Genomic DNA, 22936 nt, shown 5'->3' with positions numbered 1-22936 from the left:
CCTACTTTTAAACGACTATAATAACGGTTCTGAACATCAAGTTCAATGTTTGTTTGATGTATGGGTATGAGACCATGTGGAAAATTACTTGGTATTAGCCGGAAACTAGAACTTTCATTCATAGTTAGTTCCTGACTCGTTTAAGTCTTTTCGTAATTATTTTTTCTAGTTTTATTTTCGGCTGGGAGCTTACTTATTTTCTTTATAATCATATCGTCATTAAAATACAATTCTAGACTGTAATCATCTACTCATTTACAAATGGAATCAAAATATATCCCAATATACTGATACATGATCAGAAATGATCAGAAAATGTTAAGATTTTAAAGTAACAGCTAGGGATATTTATTTATATTTTCAACATTTATTTTGTCCTTTTTATCTGAATATTATACATTAAGTTTTAGACTTTAAAAGGTTTTTGTAGAGTCGAATCAGTTCTTCGAAACGGATTTTCAATGTTTGGTGTCTTGGCAGAGATTATGCAGAAAGTAAATAAATCTCTTTTAAAGATGATATTAATTGCTTTTTTTAAAGAAAATGTCGCATATGACGAACACTGTGCGACAGGAGCATTATAACTATGCAGAAACTTAGAGTCATCAGCCCATGATTGAGCATTGAGTTGGTCGTATTGGTATCTCACAATTGTTTTCGAGACTGACTCGACATGAAGTGGATAGGCATAGAATACAACGAAGTTGTGCACATCAAACACAACAACAGAAGCAGTGCATTCTGTAATACAGGAAAGGATACACAACACATTACATTGTGATGTGGAAATAGATTATGGTGGCAACAAATCAGTTACAAGTGGCAAAATGATAGTTCTTTTGTCAATTTTGTAAGTTAGTGATTTAGCAAACCATTATATCGTCATCAGAGATTATAAAATAAGTTATTGTCCGAGAAAATTTGCAAAAGTTTCGTAGGTGGTATGATGTTCAACGGATAATCTAGTTTATGTAAAAAATATTTGCTATTTTAGAAGACATTTAGATTTATCTAAAATATACGTTTAGAAGAAACAAACAATTACTTCTTATTCCTCTTAATCGTGCTTAAAAATAGTTTTGAGCAGTGACACTAATTGTATGGAACACAATGGCGAGGATAAAATTTCGTCTTATACTAAATAAAAAAGCAATACTATTGCTGAATCCATTTATCACGAATTCGATATATCTGTTATTCAGTAACATGCATTTAACGAAAATGTTATGCTACATTTCTATAGAAATATATTAGAAATCTCTTTTTATCTAATATTTTATCATATTTCGTGTGTAACATGATTTCTTGTTTCATATTTTCTAACTCCATATCGAATCTATTGGTAATAACTATTTCATTTTTATTATTAATATAGCTTTTTTTTAAATTTGTGTAATAATTCTTGTTATGTATGTTATGTTGTGTATTGTTCTTCAAAACATCCTGGAATAACGAATTTATTTTTCGGAAAGTACCGTAAGGTAGCCTTCCACAATAGCTATTATTTGTTTTATTAAAGAATAGTTTGTTTCAGATGGGAAGGTCCAGAAGATAGATAGATCTAAATCTGGAGAATAGCTGAATCGTGAAACGATTTATACTTTTTAATTATTTTTAAAGTTGTACTTGAATAAGTGCTTGTTTATTTCTAGCGAATGGCGGTTCAATTATGAATAGAACTTGGTGTGTTTTTTTAATTTCCCAATTAAATTGAATTTAATCATTTAATATTAGTTGTATTCCTTTGAATAAGGTATTAAGAGTATTCAGTACTAAAATGGTGTTGCATTGTTTGCATTGTAGCAGTTATTAAATGATCCAGAAATTAATAGATAATAAACAGTCCGCTTTTCTATTAATAAAAGTTTTGACCAAGGTTATACATTTTTACAACTGCCAATTCCGTTTCTGAATCACCAAATAAAAATACTATGTCGTTTCCAAGTTCATTTTGTTACAATTTTATTTGTTTTATAGTAAACATGTTCTTTATGAACTGCCTTTTTTAAGACACAACTTTTGGCATGAACTATTCGAGATAAATGAAGTTCATTCAATTAAAATTATAGTGTAATCTGGCGAATAATCTTTTTTAGTCTATATCTATTGGTATCCAGTCAACTGGGCACAATCCTGTCTCAAACAAAGTGATTCATTTTAACGTTTCAATGCTATTTTTGACATTGATCTTCATGTTTAGACTATTTCCAGATTTACATAGGATTTTCTTGTTATTTCTATGGTAAAGTATTAAGAACAAAAATGAAATAACTTATTATTAGTTGCCAATAATTTCATCCAATGAAATCATCTAATTTACAGCTGTGGAATCTCTAACAGGTCAATTGAAAAGTCCCCGGCCTGACACATAGATGGCGCTAGATTAAAATACATACTAGTAAAGTAAATCTATATGTTTTTTAGTTAGCCCTAACCTTCAGAAGACGTGTATAAATTTGACAGCTGTCGGATTTTTAGTTTGCGAATTATAGCATTCCGAGTGAGCAACTTTTGTTATTGTGAAAAAAAAGATAAAAAGGAATTTCACGTGTTGATAAAATATTGCTTTTTGAAGGAAAAAAATACAGTTGAAACAAAAACTTGGCTTGATGCCGAGATTCCGGATACCGCTCCAGGAAAATCAACCATCAAGGATTGGTATGCTAAGTTTAGACGTGGTGAAAAGAGCACCGAAGATGGTGAACGCACTGAACGCCCAAAAGAGGTTGTTACCGACAAAAACATAAAAAATTCCACAAAATGATTTTGAATGACGGTAAATTGAAATTGAATAAATTATCAGACACTCTAAAGGTGTCAACTGGACGTGTACATCATATCATTAATGAATATTTGGGTATGAGAAAGCTCTGTGTAAAGTGGGTGTCGCGCGAGCTCACTTTTGACCAAAAACAACGACGAGTTGATGAACCGGAGAAGTGTTTGAAGATGATCAAGCGTAAATAACCCAAGTTTTTGCATCGATATGTGACAATAGATGAAACATGGCTCCATCATTGCTCTTCGAAGTCCAATCGACAGTCATCTGAGTGGACTTCACACAATAAACCCGCTCCAAAGCGTGGAAAAACGCAACAGTCGGCTGGCAAGATTATGGTGTCTGTATTTTGGGATGCGCATGGAATAATTTTCATTGATTATCTTGGAAAAGGAAGAACCGTCAACAGCGACTATTACATAGCGTTATTGGGCCATTTGAAGGACGAAATCAGCGAAAACCGACCGCATTTGAATAAAAAGAAAGTGCACCAAGGCAATGCATCAAGTAACAAGCCAGTGAAAACAATGGCAAAAATCGATGTATTTGGTTTCGAATTGCTTCCTAATCCACCGTATTCTCCAGACCTGGCTCCCAGCGACTATTTTCTGTTCTCAGATATCTAAGGAATTGCTGGGAAAAAATTTTCGTCCAATGAAGAGGTGGTCACCGAAACTGAAGCCTATTTTGAAGGAAAGGACAAATCGTAATACAAAAATGGTATCAAAAAGTTAGAGGGTCGCTGTAATGAGTGTATCACCCTTGAAAAGAATTATGTTGAATAATAAAAAATAATTTTGCCAAAAAAATCTGTGTTACTATGGTAGGCCGTGGACTTTTCAATTGACCTTTTATGTCCTTTCATTAATACACTTACTACCTAGCGGGTAACCGTACGGACTAAGAGTTTAGCTCGCCGATAATAATACGCTAGGATTGAATCTTGCTGGGACTAAAGATTGCCTAAAAAAGTTTATAATATATTGGTCCCCGTCTAATTATAGTATTTAGTTTAAAGTAAATAAGTCACCATATCTCCTTATTATTTCTACATCCTTCAGCTGAAGATTTCTTTAATAAAAAGCAAAATGGAACATTTCCCTCAAATGATGTTAGTTGTTATTAAAAATTGCCACCTTTATTCGCATAGATCATATATCACAATGTGTCTAATATAATGATGAACAATTGCGGACGAAGGTTTTGTTTTAACATATAAAACTCCCGTTCGTTATGTTTAGCTTTTATTTTTCTCTAGTAACATCATTTGTAAAACGACAGGTTTCAATGTGTACCCTTAATATAAATAAATTGATGTTAATTTTCTGGAGCATCCTTGAATATTACTCTTTGTATTTGAGGATGTTTAAGCAATGTTAGCTACTGGCTGTTAATAATAAAATTAGTTCAACATAAATAGGATTCTTGATATTGATGCCGACTATCACTAATACTAAATCTCAAATATTTTAAATGCATGCAAATAATACCAACAAACGCCTTGTTTACATATCAAGTTTTGTTAATCTCACAAAACCCATTTAGATCAATCAAACTGAACATGTTAATTTACTGTGAGAAAAGAACACCAGCCAGCCTTGCATTGTTTTATGATCTCGTTCAGTAAAACAATCGTGTTGTGTAAAGTATCGTCAAAACATATTATCGGATTTAGTGCCATTAAGACTACGAAAGTAGTAATACAATAAGGACCGATTTAATTGGTGTTTCAAGGTGACATATAAAACAATCTGTGAATTATTGTTTTTAAAATGGATTACATTAAAAAATATAAGTGTCTTATATTTTTTATGGTTAACGATGCAAAAAACGAGCGAACGTAAATCTGTTTAAGTTTTTAAGATATGTTTATTTAAATAATATCTTATATTTCCGATAATTATTTAATTTTTTTATAATTCGATTTTACTCTATGTGTGAAAAAAAGAATGGCGAATGAAGATTTTTTTTAATATAATACAATTAATACCGTTATATAATATAGTTTGTTTAATTATATTCCCTTTCTATTTTTAGCTTTTATTATCATGTCAGTCAGATTTGTGATCTGTTTTTTTTCAAACAACTTTTTATTAATAATAATTCAACATAAAATAATTTGATTTTTTGTATCTAGATAAGTTTACAGTTATTGGAAATATGAATCAGGTAATCTCTCTTGGTGTTTCTTAGCAACGCAAAGCATTTAATTTATTCCATTGGTACACTTCGATTTTTGTATATATTCTAGCACACATTATAAACCAGAATTACCGAATAATTATTCAACATTAATATATTGCATTTATTTATTCGAAGCTTGTTAATTTACTTTGATAAAAATTATAAAAAAAATTGTTTTGAAACGATAGAAGCATACATACTGGAAATTTCACTCTTTTATAGTAATAGTGATTTTAACACGTAGAGGAAACTAATTTTATAACAATACAAAACATGCTATAGTAGAAACCGAGATGTGGCATTAAATACAATTATTCATAGTTTACTTCTAGCTTTCTATCTACAGTACTCTTTTTATATGGAACATTATTCAGTACTAAGCTTACAATAATAATGTTACAATGTTTCGTCGTGACATAACACTACATCTATTCGCTTAGCTAACCGCAGAATTTCAAAAAGTTACTATACTACACTCTTTCGTTGTTGGCAACAGCGTTCAATGTTTACGTAGGAATTTTATATCCGGCTTTTATATCTCGGAAACTGTTTAGACGGAAATAAATTAATATATTATTGGAAAAAGGACAAAAAAATAACCTCGATTTGTTTTGCTTTATATGTGCGGAATTAAACAAGCAATATTAAATTTATTACACCTTAAATTTATAACAGTGCTACTAATTAAATTGACGTATTTGTTTCTCATATGATAAAATTGGAATTATTATAAAGCGCTCTGGTATATATTTTATACTACATATGTAAATATAAATAAGTCTAGCAAGCACTAACTAGTTGGTTGTCCTAGTACTGTATTTCAATTGCAGTCAATATTAGTTAAATTTTTTGATGAAACTGCAGTGCTAGTAATGTCATAAAAAAATGATGTCAATATAAATTAAGGTATATAATTTATATAATTTATATAAATTTTTATAAATAAATAAGAGAATAAAATAAAATTCTGTTGAATTAAATAGCAAATTAATTGTACACTACTTGAGGTAACTCAAGACAAAAATAAGAGGTCTCACAATCATAAAAGCAAGTTTACTTGTATGATTAGTTGTATTTTATGAATAAAATTGTTTATTCTTATAAAATTCAGGAGGAGCATGCACTTCCTAAAACCACTTTTAGATATTGCTTCAAAGATTTAATGATATGAAAATGAAAAATTGGGACGTGATATATGGAGATTTATTCTAAACACAAAAAACAACATTCAATTACGTTGAATGCAATTAAGGAAGTTTATCAATCATCTGTTTCCAATAATTGAAAAAACCCTCAAAATAACGAAAAGCTACTGGTGATAAAATTGATATATTGTGATAGTACAAAGTAAATGTTAAGTCATATATCAACCTTGGGATAAATATATATATATATATATATATATATATATATATATATATATATATATATATATATATATATATATATTGATGTTTTTATCGATGCAAAATATGAGGATAAGGAAAAAGAAATTAGCTTTTTTCTAATAAATGATTTTAAAATCGCATATCTTTTATAATGCTTATAACTAGATGCCATATTATAACGCGTTAGAAAGGTAATAGCCCATAGAATATTTCAAATATATAATTCTTCATTCGCTTGAATGAAGAATTAGTTGAATTGAATTAATTGCGTTTTAGAAATGAAGATTCTTGAATATCATGTTCATCATATTTTGTTTTTTTAAGGAAAAATACAGTGTTGATACAGAAAGAAGGTGCTTATGTGCTCATTAATTTGGAAAGGAGTAAATTCAATATCACCTGTTCGAACCTAATTAAACCATTTATTCGACTTTCTACTGTCAACTGAAGTAATCGATTAAAGATACCATAAAAATGGACCAATAGAAAGGGCCATACACATTTTGGCTGAACAAAAATTGAGACATTAGCTCAAATGTTCGAAACCTCTATATAGTTATTTGCTATTTGGATTTGCTGCCCGACTATTATTTGTTCTGGTTTTTGAAGAGATCCCTTAATATAAAGGCTACATTCAAAAATGAATTTGATAATAATTTGGCCCCATTATAATTAGTTGGAACTTAGTTGAACAGAAAGTTAACAAATGGCAATTGATTAAAAAGGCACGTATATAATTAATTAGTAATATAGTTTATATAAAATCAATGTCCATAGATTCCTTTCGAAGAATATGAAGAAAATCGAAATTTTAGGCTTGAAATATCTTCTTATTCATTAATATTGCTGAGATAAAGCTGTAGTCTGTTCAAAGTTATTTTATACATACATTTAAATGTGTGACATCAAAACGTCGCAATGTTGCCGTATGAACTCTGAGTTTTAGTTCAGTTTGGCTTTGACATAAAACAAAATTTTAATCTAAATAAAATAATTGAACGAAAATGTAATCAAATATAATTTATTTTAACATTATAGTACATCCGAAAACTACAGTTAATTGCCGTAATAATTTAATTGTAATAAATTAATAGTTATTAAGCCGCAATATAGATTAGAGTTATAATCTTTTATCACTATTGCTTTCAAGAATTTTGCACACGTCTTACAACCGGATGACTTTGACAGGCTCATTCGTTTACGTGTTCGAACTAATCAGACAGCATTGTGTCTCTTTTTAACCAGAATAAAATGAGAAGGCAAATATTGTCTGATTCTGAACCGAATTAATAATATTAATTACTTATCTACAAAAACATTAAATAGACTATATATATACTGATTTGAGACATGATATGGGAATCGCAGTAGGACAGTGTAGGTTGACAAAATATGCTCTGGAAACTTATTAAATTCTTAGAACTTCAGACACTTAAGACTTGTGATACTATGAATAGCGTAACAGTCTCAATTATCGGTGGCTTAGTAAAATGACTTGACCTAGGGCTATTTAAAACATTCATTAATGTTTGTATAATCAGAATGTAAAAGCTGAGATTGTACATTAAACCTCCAAGAGAAAGGTTTGTTACATAATCTATACAAAACCAGTAATAGTTTATTAATTATGCACAAAATTAAACGTCATAAATGGGTTTAAAAAATAAGTTACTATTGCAGACATTCTGGCATATTTTGTATGTTTTGCGTGGCGTTCATTCAACGATAAATATATTTCATTAAATTTCTCGCCACATTTCAAGTTAAAAAGCGGCCTAAGACTTGATTGTATTATAACTGTGGCTCGGTGCAAATATCTGTATTCAATCTCCAATTATTTTACGGAATATGTGTTGCATAATAACTAATAGGAAATAGCTTTCTATGTTACTTTCTATGCAGAATTTACCTTAAGGCAGTCCTATTCGTTCATAACACCATCGGTATTATTTAAAGTTATTATTAATGTATATAAAGTTGTCGAGCTTCTTTTAGACATGTATTACTTTTGTTGATTAACTCGAATAAAGTACTCAAATATAAACTAATGGTGATGCTGTTCCGTCATATTCTTATTGCGGGTTTTGCATTTAATGATTTTAAGGTACTGATTGCGATTTTAGTGACAAATAACGAACAGAAAGTAATAGAACAGATCATAGATGATGATGAACGAGAACTCAGCTCACACTCTCAAAAGACTTTCACATAATTTAGTAACTCATGAACAGACTGTTTTGAGGAGCTTATATGTGGTAGAAAAAATCCAAAATTAGGGAAAATGATGAATGATAAAATTATTTTACCATAATGGTTTTATTGCTTGCTAATAAAAAAAAAGAAAATTTTTCGTTGATGTACTGTGACAGGTGATAAAAGTGTATTTTGCGACAAGGCTGCAAAAAGCGCAAAATGTCATTCGTTAGTCCAGGAGAGCTACCCTTATTGCTACCGAAACGGAATATTCATGGCCATAAAGCTTTGCTGCTACTACGAGCTACTGAAAGTGAATGAACCCGTCACTGTAGATTCCCATCGACGTCAATTGAACAAAACGAACAGCGCATTGTTGCAAAAAATAAAAGCAATTGCAAATAACAGAGGTAAAGACAAGTTTTTGCATGAGAATGCTCGGTCACGTGTGACAAGATTAGTGAAGAATACACTGTTGCAGCTCGAAAGGGAAGTTCTGTAGCACACACTAAATATAGCGATTTGTGTTTACCACTGGCATAAGATACGTTACTCCACAAATATCTCCGGATTTGGCCCATGTTCATATTGAGGTCCATTTAATTTTAAAAAAGAGAATAATCCTAGTTTGGCGCATGTGTACATAGAGCTGTAGCGACCTTGAGGCATGTCGAATTTTACATCGTGGAATAACGGTCTACAAAATACCCAGAAATATAATCCCAGATGTTGAACACGGGCGGGGTACCAGCAGCGCCAACTAGAACCCGATAACGAATAGCTGGCAACCCCGAGACGTTTATCTGGGATGTCATTGAAGGGTATTTCTATTCATTCAGTGCTCAACCATCGTTTGGTTTAGACATGCCACCATCGACTGCCCAAGTCTCGTCTCCAAGTAACACCGCTGCTATCCGTTTTATCTAATTGTATTTTTCACATTTTTTTATATAGCCAATAAATAACGGTCACATAATGTAAACACCACCGTTTTATTTCGTTTTACCTCCATTCACCGAGCCATATATCATTTACCCTAAAGAGCTTTATTTACTTAAATTTTTTTATCGTGATTATCAGATTTAATGTCAAAAATATATATAAGCAGGTAAATAGGTTAAAAAGGTAAATAAAAATGGTAAAATATTGGAAATAACACGTTTTATTTAAAAAAGTATTGAATAAAATGATGTAATATAAATATAATAGAATAAAATGAAATAATAAAAATAATTTCCATATGCTATTCCATTTTTATAAAAATTCCATATTTAAATTAATTTACAAATTTGTACAATAAAGAAAAACTCCAAGAACCATATAAATAAACATTACTAAAAAAAGACCAAAATCATTTAGATCAAACCCAGCCAATATAGTTAAAACTAAATGAAAAAGCCACCTCCTAAAAATCTCCAATTATGATCAACTATCTACAAATCCCATGAACGAATTCACTACCTCGAGCTGTCGATTAACATACTGTACATTTACTAGCCTAAATTGAATGGATTATCATACTTTTAAGTGGAAAAATATCTCAGCTATCATCATTAATTTTACAAAACAATAATTTATTTCCTTAGACTCTTATGTAATAGGCATTGTATTTTCCTTGTCATTAGATCATTAGGGTGTCATTGATAGTTTTCTATTTTTATTTCATATTATTACTGTACACTGTTCTTATATCTTAGCAAAATGCTGTTTAATTTCTTGTTCTTTGATTCTCTGAATTTAACATTCTTCGACTTTCACCCTCAAGAAATTCTAGCTACATCTTACATATAAAATAAAATTTAAATCATTGCTAAAATATATTTTCTTTAAAATAAATGTCTGATTATTACCAGTTACTACAATCTTTGCTACCATTCTCGATGGACAAACTTCATTAATGACTTAACTACTGCCAACACAACAAGAATCATTTTCTTATCTGTTCTTGTTATCATTAAATTTTGGCATATGTAGATACCTATTCGGTGTCGCTGAAAAAGTTGTGTTATAAATTGGGCAGCTAACATTCCCACATAAAATTGATGCTGTTTGGATTTTATAACTTTTAAAAATTTAACCTTACATTCTGCAGTTGCCCTTGTTCTTCCATATTTTAAAACTAATTTATGTTAAACCATCAACAATAACACAACAATTCAATTATTATTAGTATAGAATTATTAATGTAACACAAAAACTAAATATTATAGGTTTTTTTTGTTGTTTTGACTTGATAAACTGTACCGATCGACCCGAAAAGTATGTACCGCCATTAGAAAAGGAAGACAATATAGTTTACTCTTTTGTATGGTTTATTCTATCCAGGAGAGCGCATATGCGCCAAATCCGTGGATATTTGTGGAGTAGAGTAACCTTTCGAAATGCTGACGAAGTGCGAAATTGAGTGGATCGCTGCCAAACCAACGTCGTTTTTTCGACATGGTAACGTAATATTGTCAGCAATGCGTGAAAAAGTAGAAAATGATGGAAACTATTTCGATTAATATATATTGTACCCAATTTGCTTAAGGAATGCCTTTTTTTAAATGAAAAATTGATAAAAAAAACAGGAAGCACCTAATACATTTTTTCGAAATTTCTAAATCTCCAATAAAAAAAAGTCCGACGAAACTATTTTTAATGCCCTAAAATATTTTTATACCAATTATGTTTTTAAATATTCTAATAACTTAATAAGTGTAGAGCGTGAAATATTTTTCAATCAGAGAAAACCGATGCTGTAATCGAAGATAAACCAACACGTTTTCGAAACAAAACCTGTCAACTAATGTCAAAAACGTTCTTACCCAACACAAATCAGATTAATTAAAAAATTAGTAATGGATATTCAATTTTTTTCCTACTATCGAACACGTGAATGAGTTTAATGGTTCTCAGAGGTACCCGCTGCGTATACTTAATTTATATTATAAAATCTAGCCTAGATTCAGTTACACTAAACTGGACCGCCTTTTATATTCGCCACCATTCAAGGCTTTTGTTGTACAATTTTACAGTTGCTTAGCTAGATAAACGTTGTTATACTCATTTCTACATGTAATTTATTGCTACGGGTGTTTAAATCGATCTGCTATGGAGGCAAAACGTGCAATCAATAAAAAAAGTTAATACTTTTTTAAGTATTAATTCGGTGAACAATCTCCGTCAATGCAACAGAAAATAAATCCTGAGTGCTAATACACTGTGATTTAATTTACTTTAAATATAATTATTATTGGTTAATTTTTCTTCGTGAACTGTGGAATACTTCAATAATCAATTTTTGTTGTTATTTTAATGGAATGCATATTTCGCAAGAAACAACAAGATTTACTTGTTACTAATTTTTACAGACATGACAAAGTGATTGGCCATTTTGAGTGTATTGTAAATATTAATTTATTGATACTTTGATTTTCTCCATAAAACCCCTAGTAAAAATTGTTTTTCAGATGTATACATATTTTGGTCTTGAGTAATTCAAAATTTAATCTAACGAAAGTGAAAAATCACCAAACAAGTACTGTTGGTGTAATAATAACGCTTGTATAAGAAAGGGTACTTTTCGTTAACTAATGAAAGATACAAGTAAAAGTTAATAAAAATGCATAGCAGGTCAATTGAAAAGTCCCTGGCCTACTATAGTAAATTACTTTTTTGGCAAAATTACCCTTCTTTAATCAAAATAATTCCCTTCAAGGGTGATACACTGATTATAGCGGCCCTCCAACATTTCGATACTATTTTTGTAGTACGATTTGTCCTTTGCTTCAAAATAGGCCTAAGTTTCGGCGATCACCTCTTCATTCGACGAAAAGTTCTTTCTAGCGAGTATTCTTTTGTCATCTGAGAACAGGAAATAGTTGCTGGCGGCCAGATCTGGAGAATAGGGTGGATGAGGCAGCCGTTCGAAGCCCATTTATGGATTTTCGCCATAGTTTTGACTGACTTGTGACACGGTGCATTGTCTTGGTGAAATAGCACTTTCTTTTCTTTAAATGCGGCCATTTTTCGGCTATTTAGTCCTACAAGCGGTCCAATAACGCTATGTAACAGTCTCGTTGATGGTCCTTCCTTTTTCAAGGTAGTCAATGGAAACTATTCCATGCGCATCCCAAAATACAGACGCCATATACTTGCCAGCCAACTCTTGCGTTTTCCCACGCCTTGGAGGGGGTTCATCGTGTGCAGTCCACTCGGATGACTGTCGATTGGACTTCGTAGTGAAATGATGAAGTTATGTTTCATTCATTGTCACACATCGACGCAAAAAATCGTGCTTGTTACGCTTGATCATCTTCAAACACTGCTCCGAATCATCAACTTGTCGTTGTTTTTGGTCAAAAGTGAGCTTTCACGGCACCCACTTTGCACAGAGCTTTCTCACGCCCGAATATTCTTGAATAATATGATGTACACGTTCAGTTGATATCTTTAGAGTGTCTTCTATTTCATTCAGTCTCAATTTACGGTCATTCAAAATTATTTTGTGGGTTTTTTAACTGTTTTCCTCGGTAACAACCTCTTTTGGGCGTCCACTGCGTTCACCGTCTTCAGTGCTCATTTTACCACGTATAAACTTAGCATACCAATCCTTGATGGTTAATTTTCCTGTGGCAGTGTACGGAAATTCGGCGTCAAGCCAAGTTTTTGCTTCAACTGTATTTTTTCCCTTCAAAAAGCAATATTTCATCAACACGCGAAATTCCTTTTTATCCTTTATTTCACAATAACAAAAGTTGCTTCACTCAAAATACTATAATTCACAAACTACTGATCCCACAGCTGTAAAATTTAAACACGCATCTTTTGAGCGTTAGGGCTAACTAAAAATCATATGGATTTAAATCTAGTAGCGCCATCTATGTGTCAGGCCGGGGACTTTTCAAATGACCTGTCACTTAAGTTTATGTTTTATATTTTATATTTATAATGACATTATCTCTCATTTGTCCAACCATTGTAGTTTTACAAAAAGAAATTAATTAAATTAAAATATAATTTAAACAGCTGAAAATCATGAATCATAAAAGGAGATCGTGCTATCAAATATCAATGCTTAGGTTGACCCACATATGCATATTAACTAGTTAAACGACTTTCAATACTAAAATTCGTCTACAACCTGCACTTTTACATTCTTTAACCTATTGAATATATATATATATATATATATATATATATATATATATATATATATATATATATATATTATAAATTACATCTCATAATGATTCAATAGCAACGAATTTTGGCGATTTTGATTTCTGGCTATTTCATTATCTGTAAAATGACTTATTTCGTTCATGTTATAGGTTTAAGGTCAGTGACTTGTTTTAAACAAATCTTTGGTTAATCAAATTCACTCCAGAAGGATGCACAATTTCTATCAATTTTAATAATGTGCAATAACTAAAACGGTCAACTCTAACAAATCAATAATTACATCTTATGCTTAGTATAATTTTAATTAACAATTTAATTCAATTCAATTACTACAATTCTGTTGTACTTGCATTAATTGACAGACAAGGCAAGTATGGGATTAATACAACAGTGTATATTTCCAAAATTAAAATAAAAATTAACTATTTTTTTTCCCTAACATAATATTTCCAAATCTTCGAGTTGCTTTCCATAGCGAATAATCTTTGTCTGCTTGTGGGCTTAATTCACTTACATGCTTTTGAAAGCAACTCTGTTTATATTCTTTGATCTTTTGATTCGTCTGATTACTAATTATTGATTGATTGATAATTTATTTAGTTAATCAACAAAATCTACAAATGGACGAAAGATTGGAAAATTCAACTTAATAGCTCCAAATCTGTCCGCGTTAATTTTGCTTTTAGGCGAAATAATAAAAACTTAATTATATAACTCAGTGGATGCTCGATTCCTCAAGCAGAATCAGCTAAATACCTTGGAATCCATCTTGACGGTAGATTAAATTGGAAGCATCACGTCAGAAAAAAAGCAAAACATATTAGAACTAAAATAAAACAACTATACTGGTTAGTCGGAAGATACTGTCAAATTGATCTAAAATCAAAGAGGTTGGTCTATAATACAATTATAAAGCCAATTCGGACCTATGGGGTGCAAATATGGGGTTGCACTAAAAATTCAAATCAACTAGTCATACAACGCTGTCAAAACAAGGTTCTTCGATTGATTACCAATGCCTATCGCTATGTAACCAATGAAAAACTGCACGATGGCCTGGAAATCAAATGGATTTGCGAAGTTATGCAAGATTTCGCCTTGAAACCCGAAAGATGATTACTAAATCATATTAACGTGGAAGCAATACAACTGCTGAACAGCGCGCGGGATGTCAGGAGATTGAAGCGAACAAAACCATACGAACTTATATAAAGTGTATACATTTAGTGTAAACTGTAGCTATAAGTTAATAATTTATAAATAATTATAATTTTATAATTGAGGAATACATACTGATATATTTTCTTGCACTCGTCTTCCTTGTTAATTAATCCAGGTACATAGGAAAAGTAGTAATAAATTAATTGTAAATTAAGATTGTACTAAGCGTATCTAATAAAGATGTTATAAAAAAATAATATTTCCAATTGAACCTGCAATCCAGATAGATGCCGAGGTATTTAAATGATTCTGCTTGAGGAATCGCGCATCCATCAATTGATATAATTAATTTTTTGTCATTTCGCCGCATTAATACCGAATTAATATGGACAGATTTGAAGCTATTAAGTTGAATTTTTCGGCTACAACTAACGAGTATTTATAGCGTTTTTTTTAAAGATAAGCGCTACTTGATACTACTAAGTACTAGTATTGTTATGTTATAAGCACCAGCATAAAAATAATAAATTTCAATACCAACGTGTATTTAAAGATTCATTGTAGTAAATTTGTAAATTAACCAAAACTTGTGTATTTCTTAAATATTTGAATCAATGGACTAATCATAAAATCAATAGTAGTAAGAAATAATTTTAAAAAATAACAAACCAGATAAATTTGCTATATTTAATGCTTTGGCAAATATGACATCAATATAAACCTAAATTTAGTTCTCTTTAAATTACGTAAAATGTAGAATGTTAGGAATTTATTTTTAACCAAACAATTTAGACCATCCTTATATGAGAAAAAAACCCATAACACCTGATATTAAATTTGCATTTATTGTTATTGCTGCATTAGAGTGTAGTAATATGTAAAAGGGTAAATAGTTTTTATATAATATATTAACATATCATATTGTTATTAAAAAATATGACTAGGCAATAATAAATAATATTAATCGAATTCAGAGATGAAAACAGTCAAATATTTGGAGCACACATGATAACATTATGAAATTATCAGGTGTTATGATACATTTAAAAATCAGATGGCACACGTGTTACAAATGGTTATTCGTTATGTAGTAATTTTCCTATTCTTCCTAAAATCCAGATTTAAGATTCTTAATGAATTCTTAATGAATGTACTTAAATTACTACATTTTATATCATTTAAAAACACCATATAGTTCTCATACATAGCTTATTATTATATAGCTTGTTATACATAGCTCAAAGGCTGCTAATTCTAAGGGTTTTTGCCTCTTCAACCTTTTTAGGTCCTTTGTTATTGAGATATTGTGTTTTTTCTTAAGCCATTTAATTTCAGCGGAATCTTTAGACTTTTGTGGATGTACTGATTAAGGCGCTAACAGTTCTGTGAAGAACATTATTTTTATCATATTGATTTTGAATTTATTTGTCAGTCAGTTGTCTTCTCTCTATAAATATGGTTATTTTTTGCCATTTCTGAACTCATCTCGGCCTATTACATAGCCTTCCTCTCTCCAATTATTTTATTCATATTTTTGGTCTATAAGCAACATGCAATATTTGTCTGCAAAAATAGAGGGTGCATATTTGTTATCATTAAATTTTTATATTTGTAAGGTACAACTCTATTTGTTTATCTATGAATATACAGGATATTTAAAGATTTTAACAATTTATGTTTATATATTATACATTTACTTTTTAACTTCACATTATCTTTCAAAATGATTATAACTGGTCAGCTCAAAAATCTTTAATATTATTTAGCTTGACTTCTTCAACTATTAGTGTTGCTATGCCCTGCTCAGATTTATAAAAAATAAGCTGATAAATCAAAAATAAAATGAAAGTCGTATAGATTACTCCGTTTTTATTTATTACAATAACAAACTGCTGTAATAGGTATAGAAAGTTAAGTCATATAAAATATTAATTATTAACCAATATTAAATGTTTCTAATTGTTTTTCTTGGCATTTTTATCTTTCATAAGTATTACAAAACGGTCTAATTTAAAAAAATTATAAGCTGATATATAAAAATAAAACTAGAAAGTAGTGTGTATTATTTGAATTTTATTTATAACAGTAGTAAACAGCCATAATGGGCATGGCAAATAAAGTCATCTAAGATATTAAATATTAATTATTGTATTAAATGAGTAATAAAAACCCATAAAGATAAAATATGTCTCATATAAAAGAGTCTAAAACAATTTTATCTCAAAACGTATCTATTATCTGCGTTAACTAATAGAAATCTGAGGTATATCCGGAATTGTTCGTTATTGCCCAGTGGTCTGTGACCTATAAATTCCGACTTTTTTATATTTCTCGTTTCAGCATCAATATTTACCGATCGTAATATTGAATTGTCATTTCTAGAACAATACTAGTACGAGTTTTTGAAAAACAACCAAGCGCTATTGTGTAAAACAGCCGAAAGACCTTGTGAAGTTTCACACAAAAATCGGTATGACCGAGTAACTCACCCACAAGCAGCCGCCGTCGCCGCTGCTGCAGGTAAAATTGTTGCTACGATTGATTTGCTATGTTTTACTTTCACTAAGTCGTTTATTATTGGAGCCAATCGACACGCAGGCACTTCGTACACATTCGTAATTATTAATCGGTTTAGTTGGCAGAGTTACACCATTCTTCAAAGGAAATATAAGTTAGAGGTTAAAGCTGTACGTACATTTACTTTTAGCGAAACGCGATTTAGAATGGACCAGCTGTGATTTGTTATCAAGCTATCTTCGGCTACATGTTGATACGTATCCTTGAACAAAAATTCATGAAAAAAATAATGGGTAAATGTGTTTCTAATCTATTTAGTATCAGTAGCCTTGGATTAATCCCCATAACATAACCGCAGACAATATATTTCTTTATATATCATAGGTCCTGAATGAGTACAGTTTGCTGAATAATACTCTAATGTTTACTACTAATTCTAAACCATATAGTTATGTACATAATATTACATACATACTTTTATATATTTTTATACCTTAATTATTAGCTATGCATGTATTCTGGTCATTTTTTAATTTTAATTGAGAAACATTTATTGAGAAAAGTTGGTGCTAGCTAATATTACATTATAATAATAATAAATCTTCATCACTTTTTATAGCTAGTTTGCTAGTTTCCATCTTTCAATCAGCATAGACATGACCGCCTAGACAAGAACTATGTTGGTTGTGTAGCGATCTACTAATCTTCAGCATTGCGAAATGTTGTCCCATCTAAGTCATGCTGCATTGATCCGAACAAGTAATAATTGCAAATTACTGTTGATGGCTAGGCTGGGAGCGGCAGAACCCACTGCAACAGTGTCTTTTTCACAACTCTTGGAACTTGTGACCGAACGTTGTTATACAACAAGAGGATAAGTTTGTGTCTGTTATTCGCTATTACTGTTTTTTGCAAGAACATTCATTCAATTTGTTCCAATGACGTCCACACAGATCTGCAGTAACAGTTTGATTCGACTTTAGCAGCTCGTAGGACACTGCCACTTGAATTGATGATTGTTACCAAGACTTTTTTCGCTTGGGATTGCCGTAGTAGATATATTATATAGAAAATTCCTTTCTTGAAAAACTTGAAAGCAATAAAACAGCAATGGTGAAATGGTTCGGCTTTATTTTTTCAGTTATTTCGTATGGTAACAATTTTCTCGCCTGGCTGCTTGTTAATAAGTTCTTTAAAAATTTATATTCATTAAATACTGCCATTGCTTACCTTTAAACTTTTTTGTTGCTCCATACTCTTCTTTGTTATTGATATTAAATCCATCACTTTTAAAGTACTGAAACCTAAAACGACAAATAGGGTATGAGAGAGCCGCATAAACATAACTTTAAAAAAGTGTTTGATGGGTTTCGTCAGCAGATTTCTTTCAATCAAATAATGAAAGCATTGATCGTCGCGAAAGCAATTATTAGTGTTCGGAATGACAAAATGGGAAAAATGGGAAATATTAAAATATTAATACTTCGCTTTCTTACTAATAGGTATATCTAAGATTATTGAGAGTGTTTTGGTGAAGTATAAAGGGCATATTGAATCTGAGAGGAGCGTTTTTCAGAGATAAATTGTGAATAATTGGTAATACAGATAGCAACAAGTTTACCAGAAGCTCGTTGGAAGGGTGATGCTTCAAGCTTTACTTAAGTTATTCAGGATTGAAAAATGAAAAATGCAATAGGAGTTTATTGTTTATATATGCCATATTATTGTGACCTGTGTGATTGTGTGAATTCAAAGGTAAAACCGCAGTGAATACTTCTACGTATAGATGCGAAAAATAAAAGTCGGCGATAAAATTATTAAAAAAACCTAACAAGATAAGTCCATAGGTAGTATTCCTAATGGCATTACAAAACTATGGCTCCACCAGCAATATTGCAAAAGATTTTCAAAAATATTGAAACATGGTTGTGTATTATAAATACACCCCTTCTATATATTATATACGTTGATTACAACTGTAAGTTGATTGGGGTTGATTTTTTGAATTTGTTTGCTTCGTGATTCATGGATTTTGACACCTGGCGAAACCGGGAAAGGATGAAATCTCCAAGAATCTGTCTTCTATAGTGATCTTAATACCATACATGTTTCATCGCAATTCTAAAATATTTTAAATAAAGAAAATTATATGTAATGTTACTATTACATTAGTTTCAAAAATACTGTACTATTGATGTTTGAAGTTATTTTGTTCAGCAATATCTAGTGATAATATAAATAAAAGTATCAACTTTATTAATTAACAACTGCTAAATAATTTAACTTAAGTGTTAAATTTAATGTGTTTGATAATTGTGTTCTTAAAATAGCTGTTTTACATTTAGTATTAACGAGTTATTCAATGTATACATAAAACTCTAAATTGCATGTTCAACATTTATTATATTTGTTGTTTGAAATTTACTGCCGAAGCTCTTCAAACACTTTTAGAAACTCAAGGTTTAGTCATATCCCGTTTATTTGGATTTGGGCTTTGAATGACTTAAAAAATAGTAATTTTTGATGTCATGGACAAAAGATTGACTGGAGGACCAAAACAGTTTTATGACAATGAATTGCAGGAATTTTTAGTTTAGCAGTTACTCAATTATTTCCAGGTACCTGAATGCAATGAGACAGATTGAAAAAAGTGAAATGACTATTACAAGTCCTGATGGAAAATTCCATGTCATGACTAATCTGTATTATATTAATTATTCTCAGTAAATGCCTTTTTACTTTCCACTGTCTATGCAATAATAGAACATAATGCGATATATTTTTATGCGATGAGATGTGATATATCATGACAAGAGCGTTCAGTTAATGGATGGGATTTTAAAATATTACTACATAATATCGAAAGAATTTCCCTTTATTAGCCATCAAACTATTGTTACTTTCAGGAACTCATGGGCTCGTTGATTTATTTTCCTACAAACCTAATAATCTTATAAGTACTGATTTTCGAAAACCATACGACCATTCATGTTTCAGAGTTTTCTTATACAGTGGTAGTATATAGTATAGTAACATAAATATTTTTCTGCGATCGAAGTTCAAATACAACAAAAACATATTTCAACTAGGGTAATAAAATTTTTCTTCATATCTATCATTACTTCCACCTTGATTAAAACAACATATATATGAATATTTTTTATATGAATATTAACATTCATTAATGTTTGTTGCAGAATCAAGAATCAAACAAAGATGACCCACCAAAACCGGTAAGAGGGCGAGGAAGAGCTCGATTTACATCTGCACAAGAATCAAACCCATCTGCGGAGATAACTACGCGAGCCACATCCAATCGACGAGCCTCCACGAGGACCCGAATTCACTCGAACAATCCTAAAGCGGCCGCTGACCGAAGAGCACAATCCACAGACAGCCCGAAGCAATATGCAGTTCATGAGCCCAACAACGAGTCACCAATCGATTCTTTTCGAAGACAGAGCAAAAGCCGAGTGTTGACGGAAAATCGATTTGACACCACAAGTTTCGCTCGAAGACCAACGACCTTTGAATCCAGTAGAACTTCAGTAACACCTCCTCTAACCAACGAGTTGCCTGTTGAGGTGCTTAGTCAAGACTTTGGTAGTACTGCCCGAGCTATCCTACAAGCCAGAGGTGAAACGCCACCGCCAAAAACGACAAGTCCTAGAGTTGATCAGGAGTATTTGCTGAACAACTTCGGAAGCACCATCCGATCACTGGCCGCCTCTAGAAGTGCCTCGAGAGGCGAAGGTCCTTCTCAACGATCAGCTGCTTTACGGTCTGAGAACAGCGTGCCTTCACGCCGTGCTTCATTAAAGACCTCACTCGATCGCGAACCTTTAACACGTGCCAGAGGTGATAAATCATTAGATAGAAGTAAATCTGAAAGTCATAAATCAACTACCGAAGCTTCCTCATTTGATAACCTCGATTCAGTTTTTCAAGCCGAACGTGAAACTGAAGGAATATCTGAACAAAATGATCTTACGGAAACCCAACCGTTTGAAGTATCCAGTGAAACAGTACCAATAGAAACCGAAGAATTCCGTAAGACCTCCAGTGTCGAGGTATCAACGCAAAAAACCACCGAAGTTTCGGAAATTCGAAGAGCTGGTAATGTACGTAGAGTCGGCGTCAGAAGCAAAGCTGCAGTATCAGCTGAAGCTCCATCAAATCCAGCACCTAGAGTAAGGGCCTCTAGAACAAGGTCGCGGGTAGATATCGATACGGCAGCCACTGTACCTAGAGGTAGAAGTAGTAAGAGGCAAGATGATGTATCCGTTGCTGAAAGCAGGAAGGGCCCATCTGTATTTATGGCTGAATCGACGTCAGAGGTCCCCAGTCGACCTAGGCCAGGAAGAAGAATCGATAATAGATACGAAGGGGTACCACAGAGGGTAACTATCGATTTACCAACAACGATAAGAACCAGAGTTGGAGGACGACGGGCCTCTGTGGCTGAGGTAGCACCGACTGAAAAATCTTCTGTCAGAACTAATACCAGAGGACGCAGTAAGTCAGCTACTAAATCCACGGAGCCTTCCACCAATTCGGCACCTATACCAATTGTTAGAAGCAGAAGTGATTCAGGTGACATTTCACCCTCATATACTAGATCAAGCAACAGAAGATCAAGCTCTGTGGAAGTCCAGTCAGCACCTACTAGGAATGAGAACACCAGAGCCAATAGACCATCAGGGAGAAGGCAAAGTGTCACCGAGAATATATATCAACGTACTAGTGTTGAAGTCACGACTCCTATTATTCCCGTAGTTCAAGATTCCTCTTATGGAGCTAGAACCGGAAGAAGTCGTATTGAGACCACAACGGCTTCGGTTAGTTATACCAGTCCAACAGGAAGGATCCGAGGTAGATTTTCGGATGGTGCCCCAAAGATAGACGAATCAAAGCTCGAAGTACTACCATTATTCGAACGGGAACCCAAGGCTGACTCGTCAATCAGATCTAGAGGGCAGAGATCTCGCACTAGCATTAGTCGAAGACAAGGCTTTGCAGAAGATCGCATGCAAGTCAGCGCTACCGAGGATGATGTTAAATTTGTGGATAAACCCACCACAGCATTCACGAGAGTGACTGTGACGCGAACCGAGAGCGTGGAAGCGAGTACGAGCAGAGCTCGATTGAGTACTCGCATGGTCAGCTCAAGCACTAGTACAACATCGAAAGTGAGCAGTTCTACTAAGTCAACACCAACAACGAAACGAACTACAACTACAACCACTGCATCACCCACGACAAAAAAGGTTGTTCCAGTCATTAAGGAATCGGTAGTTGCGGAAGTGAATGCGGTGACTTCAAAAAGCACTATCACCAGAAGGAAAAAGGTCGTGAAACCTACCAAAGTCTCAGAGACGGCTGCAAGAGGTTCGAAAAAATCGGAAGTAAAATTATCCGATCTTAGTGTGAAGAAGAATGGTGAAGATGAAGTCGACGAAGAAGATAACTATCCTGAAGCGTTCAAAGCATTAATCCAGGCTAAGAAACAAGAGGTGAGTTTTTTTATAGTTATATTTTTAATTAATTA

General features: G+C 32.1%; 1 protein-coding gene across 7 annotated transcripts in view; it reads left to right on the top strand.

The window, feature by feature from the left end:
• The window catches only part of LOC143204885 (uncharacterized), a 168102-nt gene that overhangs the window by 82165 nt on the left and 63001 nt on the right, over positions 1-22936 (top strand). For all 7 annotated transcript variants that reach the window (XM_076417806.1, XM_076417807.1, XM_076417805.1 and 4 more), the window contains exon 3: positions 20586-22901. In XM_076417806.1, coding sequence (XP_076273921.1) covers positions 20586-22901 — 2316 coding nt within the window. The remainder of the gene's footprint in view (positions 1-20585; positions 22902-22936) is intronic.

The sequence above is a fragment of the Rhynchophorus ferrugineus genome, unplaced genomic scaffold (genome assembly GCF_030347505.1).
Source record: "Rhynchophorus ferrugineus isolate W39M unplaced genomic scaffold, kcgeb_rfMv2 rfM11, whole genome shotgun sequence".
Taxonomy (NCBI): Eukaryota; Metazoa; Arthropoda; class Insecta; order Coleoptera; family Curculionidae; genus Rhynchophorus; species Rhynchophorus ferrugineus.
Note: the sequence above shows the minus strand (reverse complement) of the source record. Positions and strands in the feature narration are given on the sequence as shown.